At 40.1% G+C, this 22,548-nt stretch overlaps 1 protein-coding gene across 1 annotated transcript in view; it reads right to left on the minus strand.

Moving 5' to 3' along the window:
• Positions 1-7,927: 7,927 nt before the first annotated feature.
• amot (angiomotin) overlaps positions 7,928-22,548 on the minus strand; it is a 30,726-nt gene continuing 16,105 nt past the window's right edge. Inside the window, exons 5-12 of the mRNA XM_042007899.1 lie at positions 22,382-22,474; positions 22,010-22,155; positions 21,565-21,714; positions 19,799-19,995; positions 18,429-18,557; positions 13,755-13,993; positions 11,232-11,480; positions 7,928-9,347 (exon numbers count right to left, since the gene is read on the minus strand). Coding sequence (XP_041863833.1) covers positions 9,214-9,347; positions 11,232-11,480; positions 13,755-13,993; positions 18,429-18,557; positions 19,799-19,995; positions 21,565-21,714; positions 22,010-22,155; positions 22,382-22,474 — 1,337 coding nt within the window. The 3' untranslated portion in view covers positions 7,928-9,213. The remainder of the gene's footprint in view (positions 9,348-11,231; positions 11,481-13,754; positions 13,994-18,428; positions 18,558-19,798; positions 19,996-21,564; positions 21,715-22,009; positions 22,156-22,381; positions 22,475-22,548) is intronic.

The raw sequence follows: 22,548 nt of genomic DNA on the forward strand, positions 1-22,548 counted from the left end.
ATTTGTCGCCTAACCAACCCTCCCCTGCAGAAAAATGAGATACCATCAGACAACTTAAAGTGGGTAGTCCTCCACTATGATTCTGGTAGTGAAATGTTCAGGCTTAGCTTTGGAAATGTTGCTGTGTAGTGAAATGTAGTGCATGACAAGGAAGTGACATGCTTTTTTCTTTCTTTTTTTTTTTTTTACTAAAATGCATGCTGAATATGATTAATCTCTTTATGTCAGGTTTCTTTACGTGGAAGAAGGGGCATAAGAAAAAGTTTAGTTGGGTGGCCGTGATTAGGCAGAACCTAGTGTGGGGTAGCGAGTCACTTCATATCACTAATTACAACGTCCAGCAGGATTGTTATCTTTGGTTGGTCGGTGCATGAAATACATGGTTTCTTTAGTGTGTGGAAATCCTTAAAAAAGGAGCTCTTTCCAATGTAAAAAAAACCCAAACTTTCTTTAGAGGTTTTAAAGAATATTATGTATGAACATTGAAAAACAGCTTATTGGTTTTATAAACACAATAAACCCTTTATCTCACAGAGGAAACATGACTCATATTGCAGAGTTAACACAGAAAGACAAATGATTAACCAGTTAACTCGAGTTCAGCTTCCCGTATAGCTACTGGCTCTACTGGCCTAAGTGTGGTTCTGTTTAAAGAGTAAGATGGTTACCCATTAAAACTCCCAAAAGCCACTCATAGTATGCCCATATTTCACATACTGGTTATCCACTAAGCTGTATTGAATATTTATTTTGACATTAATTCAGAAAACACAAATTTGTATTTCATGAAGATTTTTTTTTTGTCCTGTCCAGAATCATGTCAAGCAGAATGGGGGTCTGTGTGAAAACAGACGAAAACAAAACATTGGGAGGTATCTTGTGCAAAGGCCTGCCCTTCATACTTTAAATCAATTTTTATTTGATTTTGTCTGTGTTTTTAATTATTTTGACAGGAAGAACAACTGGATAAAAGGGTGGAATATAAAAAAGGTAGAAAGGGGAGAGGAGGTAAAATAAAAAAACCCAAACAAACAGAAATGGAAAGGGAAACAGACTAAGCTGCTACAAATATAACAACGATTACAATCACAATATTAACAATATCAGTGCTAATGTGTGTCACGGTCAGGGACCGTAATACGGAAGGGAACCCAAATGCAGAATACACAGAGAGTTGTGGGAGGAAATGAACAATGTTTATTAACAATTGATGTAGGTGGCTTGGTCCCGGTCCAGGAAACTCTTCCTAGGAGAGGACAGAGGATTAGTGTGGATATGGTAAGAGGTTTTGGGAAATGACAGCAAGGTCAGCGGGTTACTATGATTCAGTGGTGGTATGATGGTGGAGGGGTAAAGCCAGGGTAGGATCTCCAGTTGTGGTGCATGAGTTGGGTGGCAGGCAGGGCGAGCAGGCAGGCACAAACTGTAGGCAATGAGCAGTGAAGTTTTAAAATATTCTTTGTTGGCTTTAAAGATTTATTAACCACCTGTAAATCAGAAGGAAGAGTGTTCAAAAATCCACATTTTTAAAAGAAGGCAAAAACACCAGAGATTGAGTAGAATTGACAATTCTTTGTTAAGCCAGTAATAAGAAAACAATACATATCTTCTCGAGAAGGAGGCTTGTTAGCTTAGCTTCTGATCAACTAATACACAAAGTGTCGGTACCCTTCAGTTCAGCCAAAAGACCCGCCTAACTAAATTATCCTCCTCATTTATAGTGATACAAAGCATTGTGGCTATGTGCGTGCATGTGGTGCGCATTCATGTAAATGTGTATTTTGCAAGGTGGTCCTTCCTTCTTCCGGGAATTTGATTCCTCCAGGTCCTCCTTTTGGGGTACGTCAGAGCTGAAAGGAAAGAAGATGCATCGCTCTGCCCTGTTATCTGTCTGCCTTTCTGTGCTGACCTCCTTCTACCTGTTCCCACAGTTTTACCAAGCTGTACTTTTTAATGATTTCTGAGTTACTGGGAAATTCCGTTCTGCTAGGAGTGAATAGATAAGCAAAGAGATGTAACAATATTTACGATTTACTCCCTACTGGCCATCCAGAACATTGTCAAGGCCGCTAGTTCTTAGCTCTTTTCTCAGTATTGAACTCAGTAACCCTATATGAGTTTGTGTCCTGTTTGTGAATGCATTATCTGTGAGCTGTGAAGGAATAACAACCACAATATAATAATGTAGCTCTATTAATTAAAAGCAGAGCCTAATGCATGTTACTAAAATCTAAGGATAAAATGTAAATAAGTAAATGAATAAGAATGCTTAAATAAGTAAATGAATAATAAATGAGTAAATGAATGAGAATGCATATAAAATATTTGCAACAGCGGGCAGAAAGGGAAATCCAGATTCAGGGTTGTTTGTTAGTTCCAAGGCGTGAGTATCAAGGTGCTAAGGAGTAGAGATAACAAGGTCAGGTTATATGCAACGAGGTACAAGAGAATCCCTAAGGCTGGCCTGATTACCACACAGTAAAGAGAGACAATCTGGCGAAGACTGGAGCTCCTGCTTGTCCCTAAATAGCCAGGTGATGATCCGGATAACGAGCAGGATGATGAGCTGCAGGTGGTGACAACTGAAGCTCCAGACTCCGCCTTGAGTCCCCATGGCAACCTGCTCAGCCCTACCTACACACACACAGACCACAATCATGACAATGTGAAAAAAAGAATAAAGAAAGAAAAATAAGAGTAAACACATGAAAAATAAGGCCAGGCACAACTTCATTCAGCTGCTACATCTAAACATGACGCAAACAGAAAGCATCTTACACTTTTCATGAGAGAGGGCAACAGATAATCATCAAGAGCACCTGCAGAGAGAGAAGTACGGACAAACAGCAGAGTGACCAGCAGAAAGCACCTCAGTGTGAATCAAGGCCGGACTGGGACAAACAGTCAGACCAGGAGACATTCACTCACTCAGGCCACCCCTACTCATATACTGCACTCATATGCTCACACCTATGTGTGCACAATCACAAATTCATGCACCCACATATGGTTAAGTAAACATCAAAAGCCCATTATTCTATTTCAAATTCAAATCAAATTTATAATTAACAGCCATGAACACAAAGCTAAAAGCCACCAGTTCAGTGCTTTTCACTCTCCCACTCATCAAAAGGTTCAGTACAACAGCACAACAGGATTCCTGATGAGCTAAACAACATAACTTTAATTTTTCTGTTCCTTTTTTTTCCATGCCAGATTACTATCATAAATTTAATAAAATGAAAAAGCTGACTCAACTTAAAAATATAGGAGACACCGTCCAACCTTATCAATGGTTCCCAAACTTTTTCAGGCCACCTGTAGAGCCACGTTTGGTTCAGCAGAACCCACCAAATATTTGTGTTTTGTTCATGTTTAACTGTTTAGGTTTCTGTAAATCTTACACATTCACTACTCAATCTTGTAACAGTTACTGGTCCTGCTGTTGCTCTGTACCTGCTGCCAATTCATCCTTACTACTAGTGGGGTGTCCTTCCTCTGAAGCACCTGCATTATATCCAGATTTGCAGCACACACACACACACACACACACACACACACACACACACACACACACACACACACACACACACACACACACACACACACACACGCAAGCACATTATTTAATATGGATTTGTGAACATAAACCTCAGACATCAAACAGCAATGATAAAAAGTTGCAATCATATCATTTATAGTAAAAGCAGATAAACACAGAAAAATGGATGAAATCTAGAGTTCCCTCATCAGCATTTAACCTGGACTAATGAAATGTTCTACACTCTCACAGCTGTTTAACTACTTGTGTGTTGGAGCAGCCAAAGTATTAAAATATCCACCTGTCAGTTTAATACAACACAAATAATTAACTAATTATTTTATCCAGGTTATATCAAGAAACGCCAACTAGTGTATGTAAACGGCTTGTAGTTCTGTGTTTGGGCTGATGTGTGGTTTAATAATAAAACAACAAACCAGTGCAACAAAGGGCTCATGGAGAATCTCAACTAGTGATCATCAACAACACTTTTCTGTTCTGTGCAGCTCCCGAACCACACAGTGACACAGCTGGTCAGGATGCGCTCAGTGGTGGCTCGGTAAAAGCTGCGCATGATAGTTGGGGAGGAGAGGGGGCTTTAATTCTCTTCAGTCTGTGGAGGAAGTAGAAGCGCCGCTGGGCTTTCTTCACCAGTGATGTGCAGTTGGCTGTGCAGGACAGGTCCTCACAGATAAGCACCCCAGGAGCCTGGTGCTGGACACTCCCTCCACAGCAGCACCATTGAAGGTCAGTGGGAGGTGTTCGATGTGGCATCTTGGGAAGTCCAGACAATCTCCTTTTCCGTTTTTTTTAATTAGTTTTTTTTATCTCTCTCTCTCTGTAATGGTTTTAATCTGAGAATCCAGAGGTCCAGCAGTTGGTTGCAGTTAAGAAAGAAGCATTAAAACAACATCAATAAGAGCAAAACCATCTTCTGTTTGGACTAAAACACTGTTTTTCATCATGTTATGTTGATTATATACATTACCCCTACCTGCTTGCATGGAGCTGCCTTCATCCCTCAGAGCTGATGTGAAATGTATGGAGGCCTTGCTGGAATCTCTGATTACACTTTTAAATATTTGCAACTTTTGAGAAGTTCGATGTGGCTGAATTCATGTATGTTTCCTAAGATATTTATTTTAATTCCAGTGATAAAATGCTGCATTTGTATTTTATTCAATACTAATTCTACATACTATGTTGTATCAGAAGAGATACAACATGAGGTTTTGAAAGCTGCAGCATCCTGCGGCAGCAACATTTTAAAGCCAGCTGAAACCACGACTCTCCTCCCCGCCATCAATAAATTTAATTTAATTAAAATTATGCTCTAACTAAAAACTGAAGTTTTGCCGGTGTCCATCTGAGAAACAGGGCTTCCAGGAGGCTCCCAAAACGTTTTTAAACACCTTTTTCTGCAACATATAGCCTCTGAAAGCAGATGATAAATGATGTTGTTTTTGCATCTATCTCCATCTAAAATTTTTACACTGCACTTTACTCAAATGGACCAATCTACCTGAACAATGACATCCAATTACAACAGCTGCTCTCTAGGAGGAGGTAAAAGAATGAGAAAACCTTGAATCAGTCTCTCACTGACGCTGCTCTCCAGAGCAGACAGGGCATCCTGCAGGGGTGGGACTCATGGTCCAACATGGATGGTAGTTTTGCCAGGAGCCTTTTTGTCATCTACCACCCGCACTGAGCCCAGAGAACAGCCCAGAACAGAGCTGGACTTTGCAGACATTATCAACTCAAGCTAATGTCACTGTAACCCTAAAAATCCACATAAGTCCACTTTATAATAAATGTGTTCATACTTAATATGATAAGTTTAAAAAAAAATAAAAATCTGGCTAAGGGAACCAGATTGCATAGAAACTTTTTTAAAAAATTCAGTTCCCCATCCAGGGTGGCTGGTGAAAGTAAAAAACTCCCTTTTTAACAGGAAGTGAAACCTTCTGGAGGAACCTGGCTCAGGAAGGATGGCCATCTACTTACACCGGTTAGCGACAACAAGAAAAGGGGATTAACAGGCATCACGACTTTAGCCACAAGTTAACGATGCCAATACTGTCATAAATTTATACACGTATACATTATATACAAAGCAGAGACAAAAATAGAAGGAAGTGCTTAGCACATCATGGGACGTCTGTCAACAGTCTCAGAGCACATTTAGGCCAGGAGAGTACAGGTGAATCAGTTCGATTGGGCGTAGAATGCGGAAAATATTTGCATCTTTGGTTGAGATTGTTTTCACACTGCACTTTCCTCAAGTGGACCAAACTACAATGTCATCTAGTTACAACAGCTGCTCTCTAGGGAGAGATAAAAGAAGGAAACCTTGACTGGCCAAGACCAGAAAACAGCTTATTCACTGCAAGTAAACAATAGAGCAACAATGAAGTTATGCAGTCTGGTGTCTGTTTTTACTTTGGTGTTCAGACCTAATGTGGTTTTCACCAGGGGCCTCATTTATTTAGCTGGCTTAGGTACAAAGAACCAGTGTACGCCAAATAAAGACAATTTTTGGGATTTATTAAACCCAAACTTGGCATGAGAATGTTCCTACCTCCACAGAAACTCTGACCCTGGCGTATGCACAAATCTAGGAAAGCGGGAAACTGCGAAACCAACGGTTCAGAATAAAATCAAAGAAATAATGAGGTGGACGGTCTGCTGACAACATACCAGTCATTAAAAGAAAATGTGAAAAGTAAGCTTTGGTCATTCATTCATTCCAGCAGAGTGGGACACAGACTAGAGGCTGGAGTGTCTAGAAGTGATGCAAAGCTAATGAAACATACAAGAGGTGGATTTACTTTAATATATTTATTCTTACACAATGCTTTTTTAACTGTTGTCCCAATTTCCGTTAAGACCGTCTCCATTTCCCTCAACTTCTTGGTCACATTGATAAATGCGGTGATTGTGTCCCTCTGCACCTGCAAGACTTCCTCTGAGGACACGGCTGCTGCGGTGCTGCATGGAGTCTCTAGCCTCACCATTTCCAATCAGAGCTGCAGCACCGCTGACCCAGCTGGAACACCCAGGAACTATAAAGAAATATTATTTAACACTAAATAAACTGGCACCAATCTCAGATGTATCTGTACATATATATGTTATACATTAAAACAAAAGACTACGTTACCTGCTTTATTACTGTCATTTAGGAGATACTTTCCTACAAAACGACTCACCGTGGGCTGTAGCGTCTTGCCTAAGGCCCCAAGTGGAATGTGTTACCTAATTTAGGATTTCTGTGGGACAATTTGAGGATCTGCTTCAGCAGCTTGCTTCTAGCTAGAAGAAGCAAAGAAGCGATTTCAGGGTGCCTATTCAACCAAACCAGAGACTAGGTGTATCTTTGAGGTAAAACTTCATTTTTATTACCTACTTTTGACTTTCCTTTTTTTTCCCTTCCTAATGGTGGTCAAGCAAATATAAATACTATTTAGTATTTATAACAAGGTTTAATACCATCTATCTATCTATCTATCTATCTATCTATCTATCTATCTATCTATCTATCTATCTATCTATCTATCTATCTATCTATCTATCTATAGGGATTTCTTATTAACCTCTATGCTGATGACACAGTCCTTTCCTGGATGGGGTATTTTCATCACTACAGGATTGCTTTTTTGACATAAGACCTGTTAAACACAGATTAGACAAAGATCACATGGTTTGGTAGCAAGGGTTCTGTCCCCTAGTCATCCCAAAATATCACTTCTATCCTCAACAGGCTTACCATTGATAAATACTGATGTGTAGCATCCTCTTGCATCACATCAGAAGAGCCTTTTTAACTGAAGTCAGGAAAACTTCAATGTGTTTCAAAGTGGTGACATGCAACTATGCAAATGGTTTTATAAGCAAATAGTTTACAGATCAAAGCCAGTTGAGGTGACTCAGGCATCTGATTAGGATGCCTCCTTGATGCCTCCCTGGTGAGGTGTTCTGGGCAAGTCCAACCAGGAGACACTAGGGAAGACCCAGGACATGCTGGAGGGACTACAACTCCAGACTAGCCTGTGAATGCCTTAGGATCTGGTGGCTGCAGAGAGGGAAGTCTGGGCTTTCCTGCTTAGGCAGCTGCCCCCGTGACCCAACCCCAGTTAGGAGAATCAATGGAGGGTTTACAGATGAAGTCTATCCCTCCCACACTGCTGAGCTAGCTATGCACTGGTAATCAGTGGAAATGTAAGTTAGACAATCTAACAGTTGATAACATGGTGCACATCTGGAATGTGAGAAAATATTATCTATCTGCAGTTTGGTTCAATTAAAACAAAGTTGCAGCAGCATCTTCAGTGAGTACTCCCCCAGCATCTCAGAGCAAAGAACACTGCTGAGGTTTTTGTGGTTTTGAAACCAAATTTTATTTAGCTGTTTGGCAGAGTGGTTATCAACACGTTTCAATGATGTGAATAACTCACAACACATTTACTCATTCACTCAAACTTACAAAATGGTTTAAAGCATTACAGTTTACATAATTTCTGATAGCCTAAGTACCATGTTTATCTAAAGTAAAATGACAATAACACATACATACCTAAAGTCGAAATTATTAAGTGATATATGTATGTAAAAATAAACACTTTGTGCAATAAATGCTACAAATTGTAAGAAATACATTTGGTCCGATGAAGTTAATCTCACCAAATTTTCCATTTACAACAATAATCTTTATTCCAATTACTCAGAAACAAGCAGCTTTCTCTAATAGCGTTTAACACCGTCACTTATTTTGAATGTTGTGGGGGAAAAGCATTACTTTGCAAGTTATTGCTGTAACTGTCTGCATACTTGGGTTACACTGAACCCTACTGATCCACAAAAAGTGGTTAAACATCATGCATGACAGAGGAACCCTTTATCTTGAATGAATGCACAAGACTTAAAACATGTTTAGACATTTGTGTGTGAAAGTAGTTTTGCTCTGTAATGAGAATTGTTAGGTCTCATCATCGTCTAATTCTGTCAGTTTATAGAGACTTAATTTATATAACAGCAGAAAACTCAGTAAATTATTGTTTGGTGGATTATTTCTTTAGTGTAACAATGCTTCTTGGTTATAAATTCTCTACTCCTGGAAAGTTTATTTTGCTTTTAAATGAAGCCGCATTTGTAAGGAAAATGCATTTGTGGGACGAGCAGCAGGGTTGAAAGCTAAATTTTAAAAGGGCAATTAACAGTCATTCCAACGATATCAGATTTATTACCAATAAGTAATTTTACAACAAAGAAATAATCCAACATACACTCATTTACAGACTTTTTGCTGAGTTTATATGTGATATATTAAAAAATAAAAATTATTTTTATATTTTTAGCAACTTTTGCATTTACATGGAACAAGAAAGTCTCAAAAGAATTGAAGGAAGGTGTAATTGGAAAATAAATACGAAGCTATAAACATTAAACATGCCATTTAATTAGGAAAGCTGCTTCAACAACACTGGTACCGGTCCTCAGTCTGGTTGGAAATGTAGAATAGTAACAAATTTGGGAAAACACTAAGTTAAAATGGTTTTGGAGCACATTTGTCAATGGAGACAGAGCTGTTGGGAGTATGGCTTACTTTCATGACAGAGCTGCCATCCAATCATTTATTTGGTTCATGGATTTTTGTTTTCTTGATTATGGGATCAAATCAGGATCTCCACCATGTCTGTGTCGACCTCCTGTTGGGCTGGTGGAACTGGAGGATGGGCTGGTTGCTCTGGGTGGGACTGGACGGGGAACCTCCGCTCCAGAGTGCTGCTGTGAAATACTGGTACATCTACACAAAGATGACAAACATCATTTTAAAACATTAACAGCTCAAAACAAATAAAAAAAATCAGCATTTCTTGAATACAAGTGGTCTGTTAGATGTATTAAACCTGACTCATGATATACTATTTCACAAAAGTGAGAAAATAGCTGGCAACACAAGTGAGTGATACCTGTACAAGTTGTTAAAATGTTTATCATGTTTATGTTTTTACCTGTTTAACCGGATCCTTCAAACATGTTTAACATGGATTAGAGCTGTTAAATTATGGTGCTTTGTGTACAATTCTCTCACACTGACCACTGGTTCTTCAGCATGACTCCAGGTGGCAATGATTTCTCTCTGGCTCTCCACAAAGATGGCCTGGGTTGGTAACACCCTTAAATTGAGCAACGGCAGGGTGGCCAAGGTCATGCAGCAGTTTCTCAAGAAGGGTTCCAGTTAGAACCGGCCTCTCCAAGCTCGACTAAAGAAGCTTGGTCCTTGTGTTCTGCATCATATCCAGAAGTTGGCATCAAAAAAACAGACACGAGTGCTGCCAGCACTGCTGCAGAGGCTGAAGAAGCAAGAAGTGAGTCTGTCAGTGATCAGACCTGATGCTGCATACTGTATCATATGTGGGGGCTCTCTGGTGAGGAGTAGCAAGATAATCATGTCTTGCCTACAGTCAAGCCTGGCAGTGGTAGCATCGGCCTGGGGCTGCATGAGTGCTACCAGCGTTGGGGAACTGGGCTTGATTGAGGGAAAAATGAATTCCAACATGTACTGTGATATTCTTAAGCAGAATCTGATCCCCTTCCATCAGAAAACTGGGCCACATGACAGTTTCCCAACATCAGAATGACCCCGAACACACCACCAAGATGACAACCTCTTTGCCGATGAAGCTCAAGATGATGGAAAGGCCAAGTATGTCTCCAGACCTGAACTCAATGAGCACCTGTGGGGCTCAGGTGGACGGTAGAGGAGTACAAGGTGTCCAGTGTCCCTCAGTTCTGTGATGTGATGGTGGAAAAAAGATTCCAGTAATGACCTGTGTAGCTCTGGTGAACTCCATACCCAAGAGGGCTGAAGGCTGTGCTGAATAACACTGGGGTCCACAGGAAAATAGTGACACATTGGACACATGCAGAAAGTTCAATGTCAGGTGTACTCACTTGTGTTGCCAGCTATTTCTACAAAAATGTGTGTGTTGAGCAATTTTTAGAGAACAGTAAATCTACACTGCTATACGAGTTGTACATTTCTAGTTGCTGAAACGTGAAGTATGTACTCACTTTTGTGAGATACTGCATCTAAAATTTGCCAATATAAAGTGCTATTTTTACTAGAAAATTGTGTATACACAAATATGCTGCATTTTTGTCCTGGCAAAGACATCTCTTTGACAACAGAAAACAGGCAGAGCCCTTAGATGTAAGGATGGAAAGGGGTTCACCAATCTGACACAAACTGGGTCTAAAACTTTTGGAACATTTTCAGAAAAAAGTCTTCAGTGTAAAAATTGTAAAGATTTTGAAGATGCCACCATCTGCTGCGTATAATATTATCAAAACATTCAGAGAATTAGAGGGAATCTCTGTGTGCATTGGACAAAACTGGACGCTGGTGATCTTGGGGTCTTCAGGCAGCCCAGCATTAAACCCAAACATGATTCTCTACTGTAACTCACTGCATGGACGTGGGAAAACTTGTCACTTTCTGTGAACACTGCAGATTCATGAACTTTGTCCATCTTTATATCTGACAGACTCTGTCTTTCTGTAATGCTCCTTTTAATATATATAATGGTTTTATAGATGGTAAAAGATTCCCTATTGTTCAAATTATCATTCCTCCACATTATGACCCCCCACACGACCTCCAACATGTGTGATGGTGTGAGCTGACCTGCTAAACGGTCAGGGATGTAAACTGGACTGGGACTGGACAGGATGGCTGGCAGCGTCATACTCTGAGGGGCTGGGGTGTTGGGTTTGCTGGTGTCCTGAGCCTTGTCGGTCTGCATGCAGCTGTCCCTGCTGCCCGTCTTTGAGTGGCCTGCAGTCATTGGAGTCGAAGACAGTACAGGAGAGGGGGATGATGAGATTGACTCTGTCCTCAGAGACTCTGTGCGACATTCTGGACCCAGCAGAACCCCTGAAAAACCATAAAACAGGTTTTCATCAAAACCATGGCAGAAGGAGTTTTGAGTGATTTCTCACTTAACTTTTAAAACTCCACTAGATGGCCGCTGGCGTCCCTGAGCACTATCACTTTTTTCATCAACAGTTTCTCAGGAACGGTAGTGTGTAACTCTGTGGGGTAAATTGTGATGGATAGCTTACTCTTTAGGTGATCTCCAGAAGGAATTTATTTTTACATGAACAAAGCCACAAAATATTGTGTTTATCCAGAGACTAAATCAGGGGTGTCCAACTGCAGTCCTTGAGGGCTGCCGTCATGCAGGTTTTAGAAGTTTCCTGCATCAACACACCTGTTTCAAACTAAATGGCTCTTCTCAACTAGTTGTTGTCAAATACCGCCCAAGCATGTTAACCCAGCTGTTAACCAGTCTGATTCAGGTGTGCTGAATCAGAGAAACTTGCAAGAACTTGCAAGACAGCTGCATTCTAGGACCGGTTTTAGGCACACCCATGGTAAATATACAATGAGTGATCCATGATAATACCACTCTTTTTTATCACATTTTCATAATAAAAATCATCACTATCACTACTATGTTGCTAAGAGACCTCTATTTAGACCTGGAAATGAAGCCACTTCCTGTCAAACTTTCCACCAATCAAAGAGCTTAAATTGACAGTAATGGCCAATCAGAAGCAGCCAAACATCAACAAGTGAGCAGAAAGTTCTGTGTGTCTGAAAAGATAAAAAAAACATAAAATGCTCTACTATGGCTGGAATTAGGACTGGGTGATATGAGCGAAGATTCATATCTAGATATTTTTACGATGTATATATATATGTACACCTCAATATATCGGGCTTGTTATACTAATAACGAAACCGTAACTGATATTGTTTCATTACCACAGACCACATACCAATTCTCAATATCACTCCTTCTGTAACTGATGCCAATGTGTACTTTTTTTATTTTATTTTTTATCATGAACAAAAACCATTTAAACAACAGGTTAATTACGATTCATCTACGTACATCTATTAAGTTAAAAGTGTCAGTGACACAATTTGCATTCTGGCTGTTGTCATTTTATTTCCCTTCATTGATGCCACTCGCCTCCCCTGCTCCTCCACCTGACTCTCCTGCTTCCTCTACCTCACACTGTCATGCTGTTCTGCACCTAAGCCTCGGGCTACTCCTGCCTGTCAAACATTACATAATCAAATAAGTCAGGTAAAAACTGCATTAATTTCACGTGGTCAAGTACATGAATAGGATATCAAAACTTTAGTATTATATTATTAGACATGGCTCAGGAATCCTGTATGGACCTTGTGGCATTGATACTGTTACCTGACTGGCGCTCTCTTCCTCGGTTGCCTTTCACTTTTTTGAAAATTATTTTAACAGGCTCATCTAAAATTGCAACCAGTGATTAATACATTATGGTGCGTAGGTAATAGACTACATTGTTTAATCCAGGGGTGCCCAAGTCTGGCCTTTCAGATCTAGATGCATAACTTCTAGATACATCCCTTCTCCAACACATCTGAATTAAATGGCTGAATTCCCTCATCTACATGTCATTCACCTCTGCAGAGGCCTGGTGACAAGCTATTCATTTGATTCAGGTGTGTTGGAGAAGGTTGCATCTAAAAGTTGCAGCATAGTAGATCTCGAGGACCAGACTTAGGCACCCCTGCTTTAACCTAACCAGTGTCAACTTCATAAGCTCACAGTAGCGTTAGGACCAATTACTTAACGTTACATAGCGTCGTGTTTGCTGTTCATCATCAATAACTTTATTGGAATGTCTATTCAGCTTCAAAATCTGAAGCAATTTGTCGGCAGCCACCTTTCCTCTCTGCGGATTCCACACGAAATAAGCTTGTTGGATGCTCTCGAAGTTTAGCTCGCCTGTGGGCTTAACTAATGAAGTTTAATTAGGCCCCGCCTCTCTCCCTGTCACTGCACTCTGCATGGTGTGTTCACGTGCAAAGCAGATGTCTGACAGCAGAGTTGCCTACCACTGCTACGCTTCTTGAGGAAATGCTGGTTCAATTAAGAAATTTTGTAGCTGTCTATATGAAACTATTTAATTCTTGGCATTTTAAAGGCGTTGTGCTAACAATATAGACGTGGCTATAACTATGTTATGTCTGAATGAAGCAGTAATAACCTTGGAAAGAAATGTGAGTCATGTCAGAAGACTTAATGATTCATTTTCTCATTTCTAAATGGGTTAGAAATGTCACATGACTAAAAAACAGACAGTTGGTTCTTACCCAGACTGCCCTTCCAGCTGGTGTCCTTGCGTTCTTCAGTGATTGGTGAACTACTCAATCCGAGGCTGTAAGAAAGCAGCCCTGAACCACCGGAGCCAGAGTTGGAGATGGACATCAGGGATTTGGAAGGCCTCATGGCAGATGGTGCTTCTGACTTGATGGGTTCTTTCCTGGAGCGCTGGTGGAGCACCTTGATCATTGCATCCTTCTCAATAATCTGAGCATGGAGATTCTTTATTCTGGATTAAGAAGGAGCAAAACTGAGTCTTAGTTATTGTTACTGATGGACAGTGAGTAACTACCACTCTTGGTCAATAATGTTATGTAAATACAAGCTCAATTTAAAAAAGCTGCTATTCAAAAAATACAATGTACAGTTTACCAACAGAAAGCCTCATTTGTGGTTACTAGAACTTTCTCTGTTGTACTTTTTATGTCCATCGTATTTCTTTAACACCTGACCCAAGAAATCATGGAGAGAAAATCCAATTCTTTTTAATCTGAAGTCCTAATTTTGCAAATTAAAACAGGGTTTGGTGCAGAGTTCTTTTTTTTTTTTAATTGTAATGTAATGCAATAGGTCTCAGACACTGCATGCATCGAATATGATACATTAGGTGTTAAAGTAATGGTAATCACTTTGCACTGTTTTACATGTAACAGATAATACGTCAGAAGAACTGAGGGCAAAATTTTTTTGACCTACTATCTGTCTATTAATGGCACCAAGGGTGTTCAGGGTAGAAGGGCATATTACACTGACATAAAAAGGAAACAGCGCACTCAAGATAACATGATATACTGAGGTCTCTGTGGATGTTCTTGATAATGACTAATTTTCTTTTGTACTACTCTTTTCTGTCACAAGAAGAAGCTGAACCAAAATACTGAGTTCCATCTGACAGACTTCAGAGTACAATAAAACATCTGGACCCAGATCACATCACTCTGTTTTCTAAATAAAATCAAAAGGACTTGTCTATTACATCTGCTTGTATTTAAAAAAAAACATGCAGACTTTGTCAGGAGGTCACGTAAGGTCTGTTTCACTTTTAGCTTAAAAAGTATGAGAAGCTCCATCATGTCCTGCTGCTTGACTTTCATTCAGTCTGACATTGTTTTGGCTTTAACTCATTGGAAATTCCTCTGATCACTAAGTTCTGTAGATGGTTTTGTTATTAGTTTGGCGACTTTGTGCAGATACTTGAGAGCTTTGTAGTTGTTCAGGCCTGTCCTGAGACTTCAGCCTCCGGTCCTGTAGAAACCCCCCTCGCTCCCACCATTTTGGAAACTAACATCAGCTTACCTACAAAACCAGATGCTGATAAACTCATCTAGTGGTAATTTGTGACTTCACAGCTGAGTTTGAGCTCTACAGTAAAAGGAGAAACAGGTCATTCTGCACGTTTAGATCAATCACTATTCTGGGAATTTAATTAGGAGTTCATCTTTCTTCAAAGTGAGTTTAAATATATTCTACTCTGAAGACACTGTACATTTTTTGTCTTAATTTTAACACATTGTCAGGTATTTCTTTTTATGACCAGAAGTCTTTGTTAATTTGGCTCCAGCTCTCCCATGGCCCTGCATTGGAATAAACAGGTATCGACAATGGATGGATGGAGGCATCTTTGTGAAGCAATGTCACACAGTCTGCTGTGTGTGTCTGCTCTGCTGGCATTAGCTGTTAACTTGCCTGCTAAGGTCTGACAACCCTGTAGTCCCCGATTTTACACAGAGACACTTCTTCTTCATCTATTCTCATATATTCAAGCATGTCGCCTGCTGACCTGTGACTTTTCTTCCTTTATCTGCTTCTTTTGTGATCTGCAGTCCAGCATGTTGTTACCGTGTTAGATTATAGACAGTAAATAATCTGACAGCTCAGGCCAAATGTCAAAATGACTTGCATTCCCCTCATATGCAGCTGATAGGTAACACATTTCCTCTTTAGTTATTTGAATTATTTGACAGGGACACTGCATTTGTACATAGTCACAAAAGTTTTTAGCTGTTGCCTTGCAAACAGAGTTTGTAGCCAGAGCTAACCCTGGTCTGGCAGTTCTACACTACATTAAAATAGCTACAGCTTAGCCACAGTTTCATTAAAAGTCATACGTTAAAGTGGCCCCAGCTGTTGAAACACCACAAATGTTATAACACCACTCAGAACTCGTGCTGTAATTGCTCCATCACATATCAGTGTCATGATCCTGGTTTTTTGGTTCAGTAGTTTTTTGTTATGTAGGTTTTCTGTCTCAGTCATGTCTGGTTTCCTGTTTTATTTTTGTAGTTCCTTCCCTTGTTAGTCCTGTTTTGCTTCCTGTCATTAGTGCAACTGGTTTGATTTAGCTGATTCACTTCACCTGTTCCTTATCGGTCCCTCAGTGTATTTATACCCATTGATTTTCAGTTTCCTTTAGTCAGATCCTTGTGTGTTTTTTTCCCTGTCATGTGGTTCCTAATATTTTTATAATTTTTAAGTTTCCCTGCCATTGAAGGGGGAGGAGTTGTAAAGTCTGATAGCCTCAGGTAGGAAAGACCTCCTGTGGCGTTCAGTGGAGCTCCTCTGTGGACAAGACGTCAATGTGGCAGGCAGGGGGTAAGATACTGTCCCTGATACTGCAGAGCTTCCTCAGCACCCTCATCTCGGACATATTCGCCACAGAATCCAGTTTAACTCCTAGGACACATGCAGCTCTCCTGATGAACTTGTTAAGTCTGTTGGTGTCAGTTGTCTTCAGTCTGCTGCCCTACACTACAGCATAGAAGATGATGTTGAATACCACAGAGTCATAGACGTCTGCAGCAGGGTCCTGCAAACATTGAAAGATCTGAGCCTCCTGAGGAACAACAAGCGACTCTGACTCTTCTTGTAGATTGCATCAGTGTCTATTGACCAGTCCTGTTTTTTGTCCAAGTGGAGACACAGGTACTTGTAGCTGTCCACAGTGTCCACTTCTGTACCTCTGATGGTAACAGAGTTCAGACACGTCCTCTGTTTTCTGAAATCCACAACCCACTTCTTTGTCTTTGTGACATTGAGCTGCAGGTGATTCAGTAAACACCACTCCACAAACCTGTCCACCACACCCCTGTACTCCTCCTCCTGGCCCTGCTGATACAGCCCACGATGACAGAGTCATCCGAGAACTTTTGCAGGTGGCAGGACTGTGAAGAGAACCTGAAGTCTGAGGTGTAAAGTGTAAACAGGAATGGGGATAGGACCGTCCCCTGTAGCGATCCCGTGCTGCTCACAATGATGTTCGATGTGATTTTCCCAGCTTCACATGCTGTGAGGTAGTTGTGGATCCAGGCTGCGAGTGGAGCATCTACCTGCATACCCAGTAGCTTCTAATTCATCGGCGCAGGTTAAATGGTATTAAAAACAGTGGAGAAGCGGAAGAACATGACTCTCAGAGTGCTGCTTGTCTCCTTTCGGTGGGTGAAGGCTCTGTGCTGTTCATGCCATCTTCCACTCCTATCTGGGGTTGGTAGGCAAACTGCAGAGGGTCCAACGATGTTCCGACGACTGTGTGAAGGTGCCTAAGCATGAGCCTCTCTAGTGACTTCAGGGCCACTGGTCTATAGTCGATATGTGTGCTGGGATACTTCTTCTTGGGATCTAGAATCAGACATGAGGTTTTCCACAAGTCTGGGACAACCATCTTTTAGCTGCTAACGCTATTCTGATGTTGTGTTTAATGAAAAGTTCAGAAGGTTAAAGCAAAAAACTATCCCAAGCCTGAACTTTATTTATTTATTTAATTATTTATTTTTTTCGTGGAGGGGTGGGGGGATGACCCCAGATTGTCTAAGTGCAAATGAAACAGAAATAAATAAATTGGCCTCATATGCATTTTTATGAATAAAGGTTTCTCAAATCAGGAACTGTGTTTCAATAATTCTGTCATTTCAGCAAGACCAGGTCCAATGTGCTCTAGATTTCAAAAAATCCCATAAAACGAACTCTTATTTGAATTTTCACAAATAAAATAAAAGGTTTCACAAATCCTAAACTGAACTGTGTGTTAACACATCTTCATGCTAATGCACTAATTCAGTCTACATTTAAACATCTAAAATCCTGTAGTTTTTCAGCAGGTCTAAAGTGGCCAAAATCCCCAAAAAGTAGTAGAATCGCCTGTTTAATTACACATCAGAAGCTAACTTTATTAAAGTCTGAACATTCACAACCACACTCAACACCATTATTTAAAAACTTATCAGCCTGATGTTATTTACCTTATTTAAATGACTCTGCATGGTCACCTGTTCACAATTCTCCTCCTCCCCAGTGTGCAAACACATTAGTGCTTATTAACGTATTAAATAGTCTTTTGGTTTTTTTTGTCACAAAAACTCTGCAAGCCAGAAATCCGGCATGGTGCTGGAATACTTTAAGTTCTGCAAGGTGGAAATTTAAATTTCCAAATAAGAAACACTAATAAGAAGTCAAATTTCCTTGTTGGGATATAGAGAATTGTCCTGGTAGAACATCATCCTCTCTTATGTTGAGGTAAACTTAACATTGAAGCAGAAAGAAAAGCAAAAGACATTTTAAGCATCCCACCATCAAGGTTCATTGAATGCAGCATCATTATGGGGAAATGCAGATGGAGGAGGCTGGTAAATCTGAACATTTGACTGAATGACTTATTATTTGACATGTACCTGCTCTCCATGTCCAGGCAGCGCCGGTTGGCCATTAAGATCTCTTCTTCCTCCTTCTGAATCCGAGCCTCCACCGAGGTGTCGTAGCTGCTGCTGGGGGAGTGGCTGATCCCTGCTGCAGATGTATCCCTGCAGTACATCGGTGAAAGAAAAAGTCAGAAGATCCTCTGATGGCTGAAGGAGTGTTACAGTCTTTGTTTTTTGTTTTTCCATTGTTTTCAGGTCTAATTAGGGACATGAGGAATAAAAATACAAAGGTCAAATTTCAAGAGATGCATCAAGGCAAACTCCAAATTCTGTAACGTGAACAGACTGCATTTAAATGGAACAGAAGTCATTGTTTCTAACTCGCCTGTATGTTATCATGTTACCAGTAGAAAGTAAATTAAATGTTATCAAGGTGGTTAGTCTGGTCTCACTTTGACTCTAGACAACATTTTGAAGAAAGATTTTATTGAGACTTCTGAGCTCTGTATTCACCAAGGAACCATACTGCCACCTACAGGCCTTTCTTTGACTTCCTCTCATTCTCCACAAACTCAAACACCAAAGCAATGTTATGAATTCATTCAGTCAAGTATCTGTTTCTTTCACAGGTTCCTTTCTTTTCTGAAATTCTCTTTATGTATACAGCTGTGTAGATATACAGCACATCTGGACACCTGGAGACACATCTTTGACAGAAAAAGTCTTCCACTGCTGTTTTTGTTGTTAAGTGAAATGAGATTACAGTATTCTGACAAGGTAAAATGAAACTAATGAAGCCTTATAATCCAGCACACGCTCCAACTTTTTCTTTACTTTGTCTTTTCCTTGATGTAAAATCTTGTTGACATGCACTCTGTGCTTTCTGACAGTTGTCATTAATTTGTGTTTCTCTTTTTCCTTCTTAGCAGGTATCTCTGGTTTAGAGTCATACTTGTTGATCCCTCTTTCCTGCTTTTTCCACCCCCAACTGGTTCAGGGAGATGGTCATCCTTCCTGGTTCTGACTGAGATTTTCCTCTCCATTGTCTCCTTGTGCAGCTCAGGATGGAGGATTAAATCAAAGAGAAGATGTAATCCAATCCATTGGTTTCCTGAGCTAGGTCATTATTTTATTAATTGTTTTATATTAACACAGTTATTATAAACTGGACTAATGTGAATCATATAATGGATTTACTTTAGTTAGATTATAATTGGACTACAATGAACTTGATTTAGTTGGGCTGTGTCTGTAAAAGTGACTTGAGATGACTGTTGTGAATTGGTGCTGTATTCCTACTATTACCTTGATCTACATCTGCATATGCCAAGATTTGTAATATGTATGTATATTTTTGACCTCAAAATTTTTTTAATATTAATCTAAAAATCAGAAACACACACCTCTGAGTTGCAACAGATGCGGCAGCATCCAGGGCAAACTGTCTCATCACACTCTCCTCTAAGTACTTCTGCTCCCACTTGGTCATATCAGCCTCCAGAGCCAGAATACGCTCTTCTTTTTCTCGTAGATGCTCCATTAAGGCTGTGGCGTTATATTCAGATGGCACTGTGCTGTTGTTCTGAGAGCTTCCCTGCCGCTGCGATTGAAGGAGGCAAAAAGAAGGAAGAAAAAATAATAAATCAACACACAACATGTTGTTGAGTAAAAGAAACAGACAGCAAACAGGACTGAGGTTCTGAAATCCACGAGGCAGAGGTCAGTTCAGAAAGCTGTGGTTTAACCACCACAGCCTACCTAAGTATTGTTGACCATGTCCATCCCTTTACAACCACAGTGTAGCATCTTCTGATGCTACTTCCAGCAGGATAATACACCATGTCACCAAGCTCAAATCATCTCCAGCTGCTTTCTAGAACATGACAATGATTCACTGGACTCCAACAGCCTCCACAGCCACCAGATCTCAGTCCAACAGAGCAGCTTTGGGATGTGGTGGAACGGGAGATTCTCATCATGGATGTGTAGACGGCAAATCTGCAGCAACTGTGTGATGCTGTCATGTCAATATGCAGCAAAATCTCTGAGACATGTTTCCAGAGTTTCCCCTACATTGACTCAGGCCCCTACAGATATATTGTTGGCGCCAGGCTTTTAAATTGCTGAGAGTTAAATGGTTTCTCATGTACAAGGTCAACATTAAATAGAACCGGCATAGGCTACTCTGCTGTCAGACATCTGCTCTGCTTGTAAATGCAGAGTCCATTGTGGAGTCCGTTCATAAGAAAGGTAGCTACAGATAAGGTGCTTTAGATTTTACAAGTTCAATAGACATTCCAATACGATGTTTCCAAAAGGGGCTTGCTTGAAAACAGAGCATGCACCTGAGTACGATAAACACCTGTACATATGTACGTGATACGAGTAAGTAAACTAACACCTGCGAGTGAAAACAAACACATCGCGAGGACGTATTTCTGTGCTGCAAACACAGTATTTGCAAGCAGAGAATCAACAATCTGATGGCAAATATAACAAATATGAAGTCTAGTAGTCTAAAATGAAATCCTAACAAAGGAGTGCATTTATTTATATTAAAATAAATATGGCATCAAAAATGGCATTTGTAATGATTTTCAATGGGGCATTTTTTGTCCTGAGGATCAAATATGGAAGTTTTTATTAAAACTCTAAATTGATCCAAAAAGGATATCCCTTCAATCAACATATCCATTATTTCAATGGCATGAAAATAAGAATGGCACAAAATGTCCCTGGGATATATTCAGAATTAATGCAGTTCTGAGGGAAAAGGAGGGTCCAGCCTGGTACTAGCAAGTTAGACCTGAAAAAACTGGATGGTGAGCATATGATGTTTCAGGCCATAAGGGGTTAAACATAATGAGCAAACACACCTGAGTGAAAGTCGATGTGACTCATTGTTTGCAAAGATAGTGATGAACACATATAAACAAGTTAGTTGAGATCAGTAATTTCATTGCACTTTTTGTTGCAATTACAAATAAAGTTTTATTTTGTATATTAATGGTTATTATGGTAGAGAACAGAAATTTATACAATTTTTCAGCAGCATATGACAGAACTCTGACATAGATTATCTCATAAAATGAATAAATACCTTTTCACCTCTCGCTACATGACCACAAAATGACACTGAAATAGAGTCAGTAAAATCCAGGTGTGTTACCTGCTGCATGCGAAGTGACTCCAGTTCTCTTTCCAGTCTTGTTCGGAGTCGGTGTTCAAGTTGTTCTCTTTTCTCACATGCTGCCTGTAGCTGAGCCAGCGCCTGCTGCATCCTTTCCACTTTCTCCACATAAACCTGCTTTTTCTTCAGCTGCAAGCATACATACACCATATACATTTAATCAAGGCTGCTTTACTAACTTTCACATTTAAGTTGAAGCAGAATTAGACCTATTTTATCATAAAAAACTAATAAAAGAGTGAAAACTGACTGAAACGGCCATAAACAAAGATACAGTTTAATATCATTATTCCTTACTCTTTTTTGTGAACGTGGTTTTGATGTTGTAACTCAAATTTATATAGACTTCTTCCTTTATCCATTTAATCAGTTTTCTGAAAAAAACCAAAACAAAACAGGACAAATGAAGTGCAAGAAGCCTCACCTCCTCCTCCAGTTTGACCACTTTGGCCTGGGCGTTGTTGAGGGCCTGATCTCGGATCTCTATGTGTCTCCTCTGGTCGTCGGTGGTGGAGCGCAGTGCATTCAACTCCATTTCCAATTTCTCCTTTTCACGCTGCATTTCTTTATCTGAACACACAGAAAATAAATCTATGTAAATGGCTTTATGTAGTAATATGTTTGCTGTTTTTTGACATAGATGACTTCAGATGAACCAAAAAGCTGCTGACACACTGGAGTAAAGGATCAACCCAAAATAGACTGAGTGACTCCTACACTGATATCATTACAGGAAAATAGCAGGAGTTTAATGCTGGATGCTTGAAAAAGGAGTGTGTGTGAGCGCGAGACTCACTCTGTGCAAGCAGCTGGGAGATGGTTTTGCGGTTGTCCTCTGAGCCATCACACTCTTTAGAAGCGAGCTGCTTATTTGCCGTCTCCATACGCTCTACAACAGCAGCAGATAACAAAAAAGCTCGACAGGCATGCAAAAATACAGATAAGTCGTGTATATTTAATTTG

This window comes from Melanotaenia boesemani, chromosome 15 (genome assembly GCF_017639745.1).
Source record: "Melanotaenia boesemani isolate fMelBoe1 chromosome 15, fMelBoe1.pri, whole genome shotgun sequence".
NCBI classification, from domain to species: Eukaryota; Metazoa; Chordata; class Actinopteri; order Atheriniformes; family Melanotaeniidae; genus Melanotaenia; species Melanotaenia boesemani.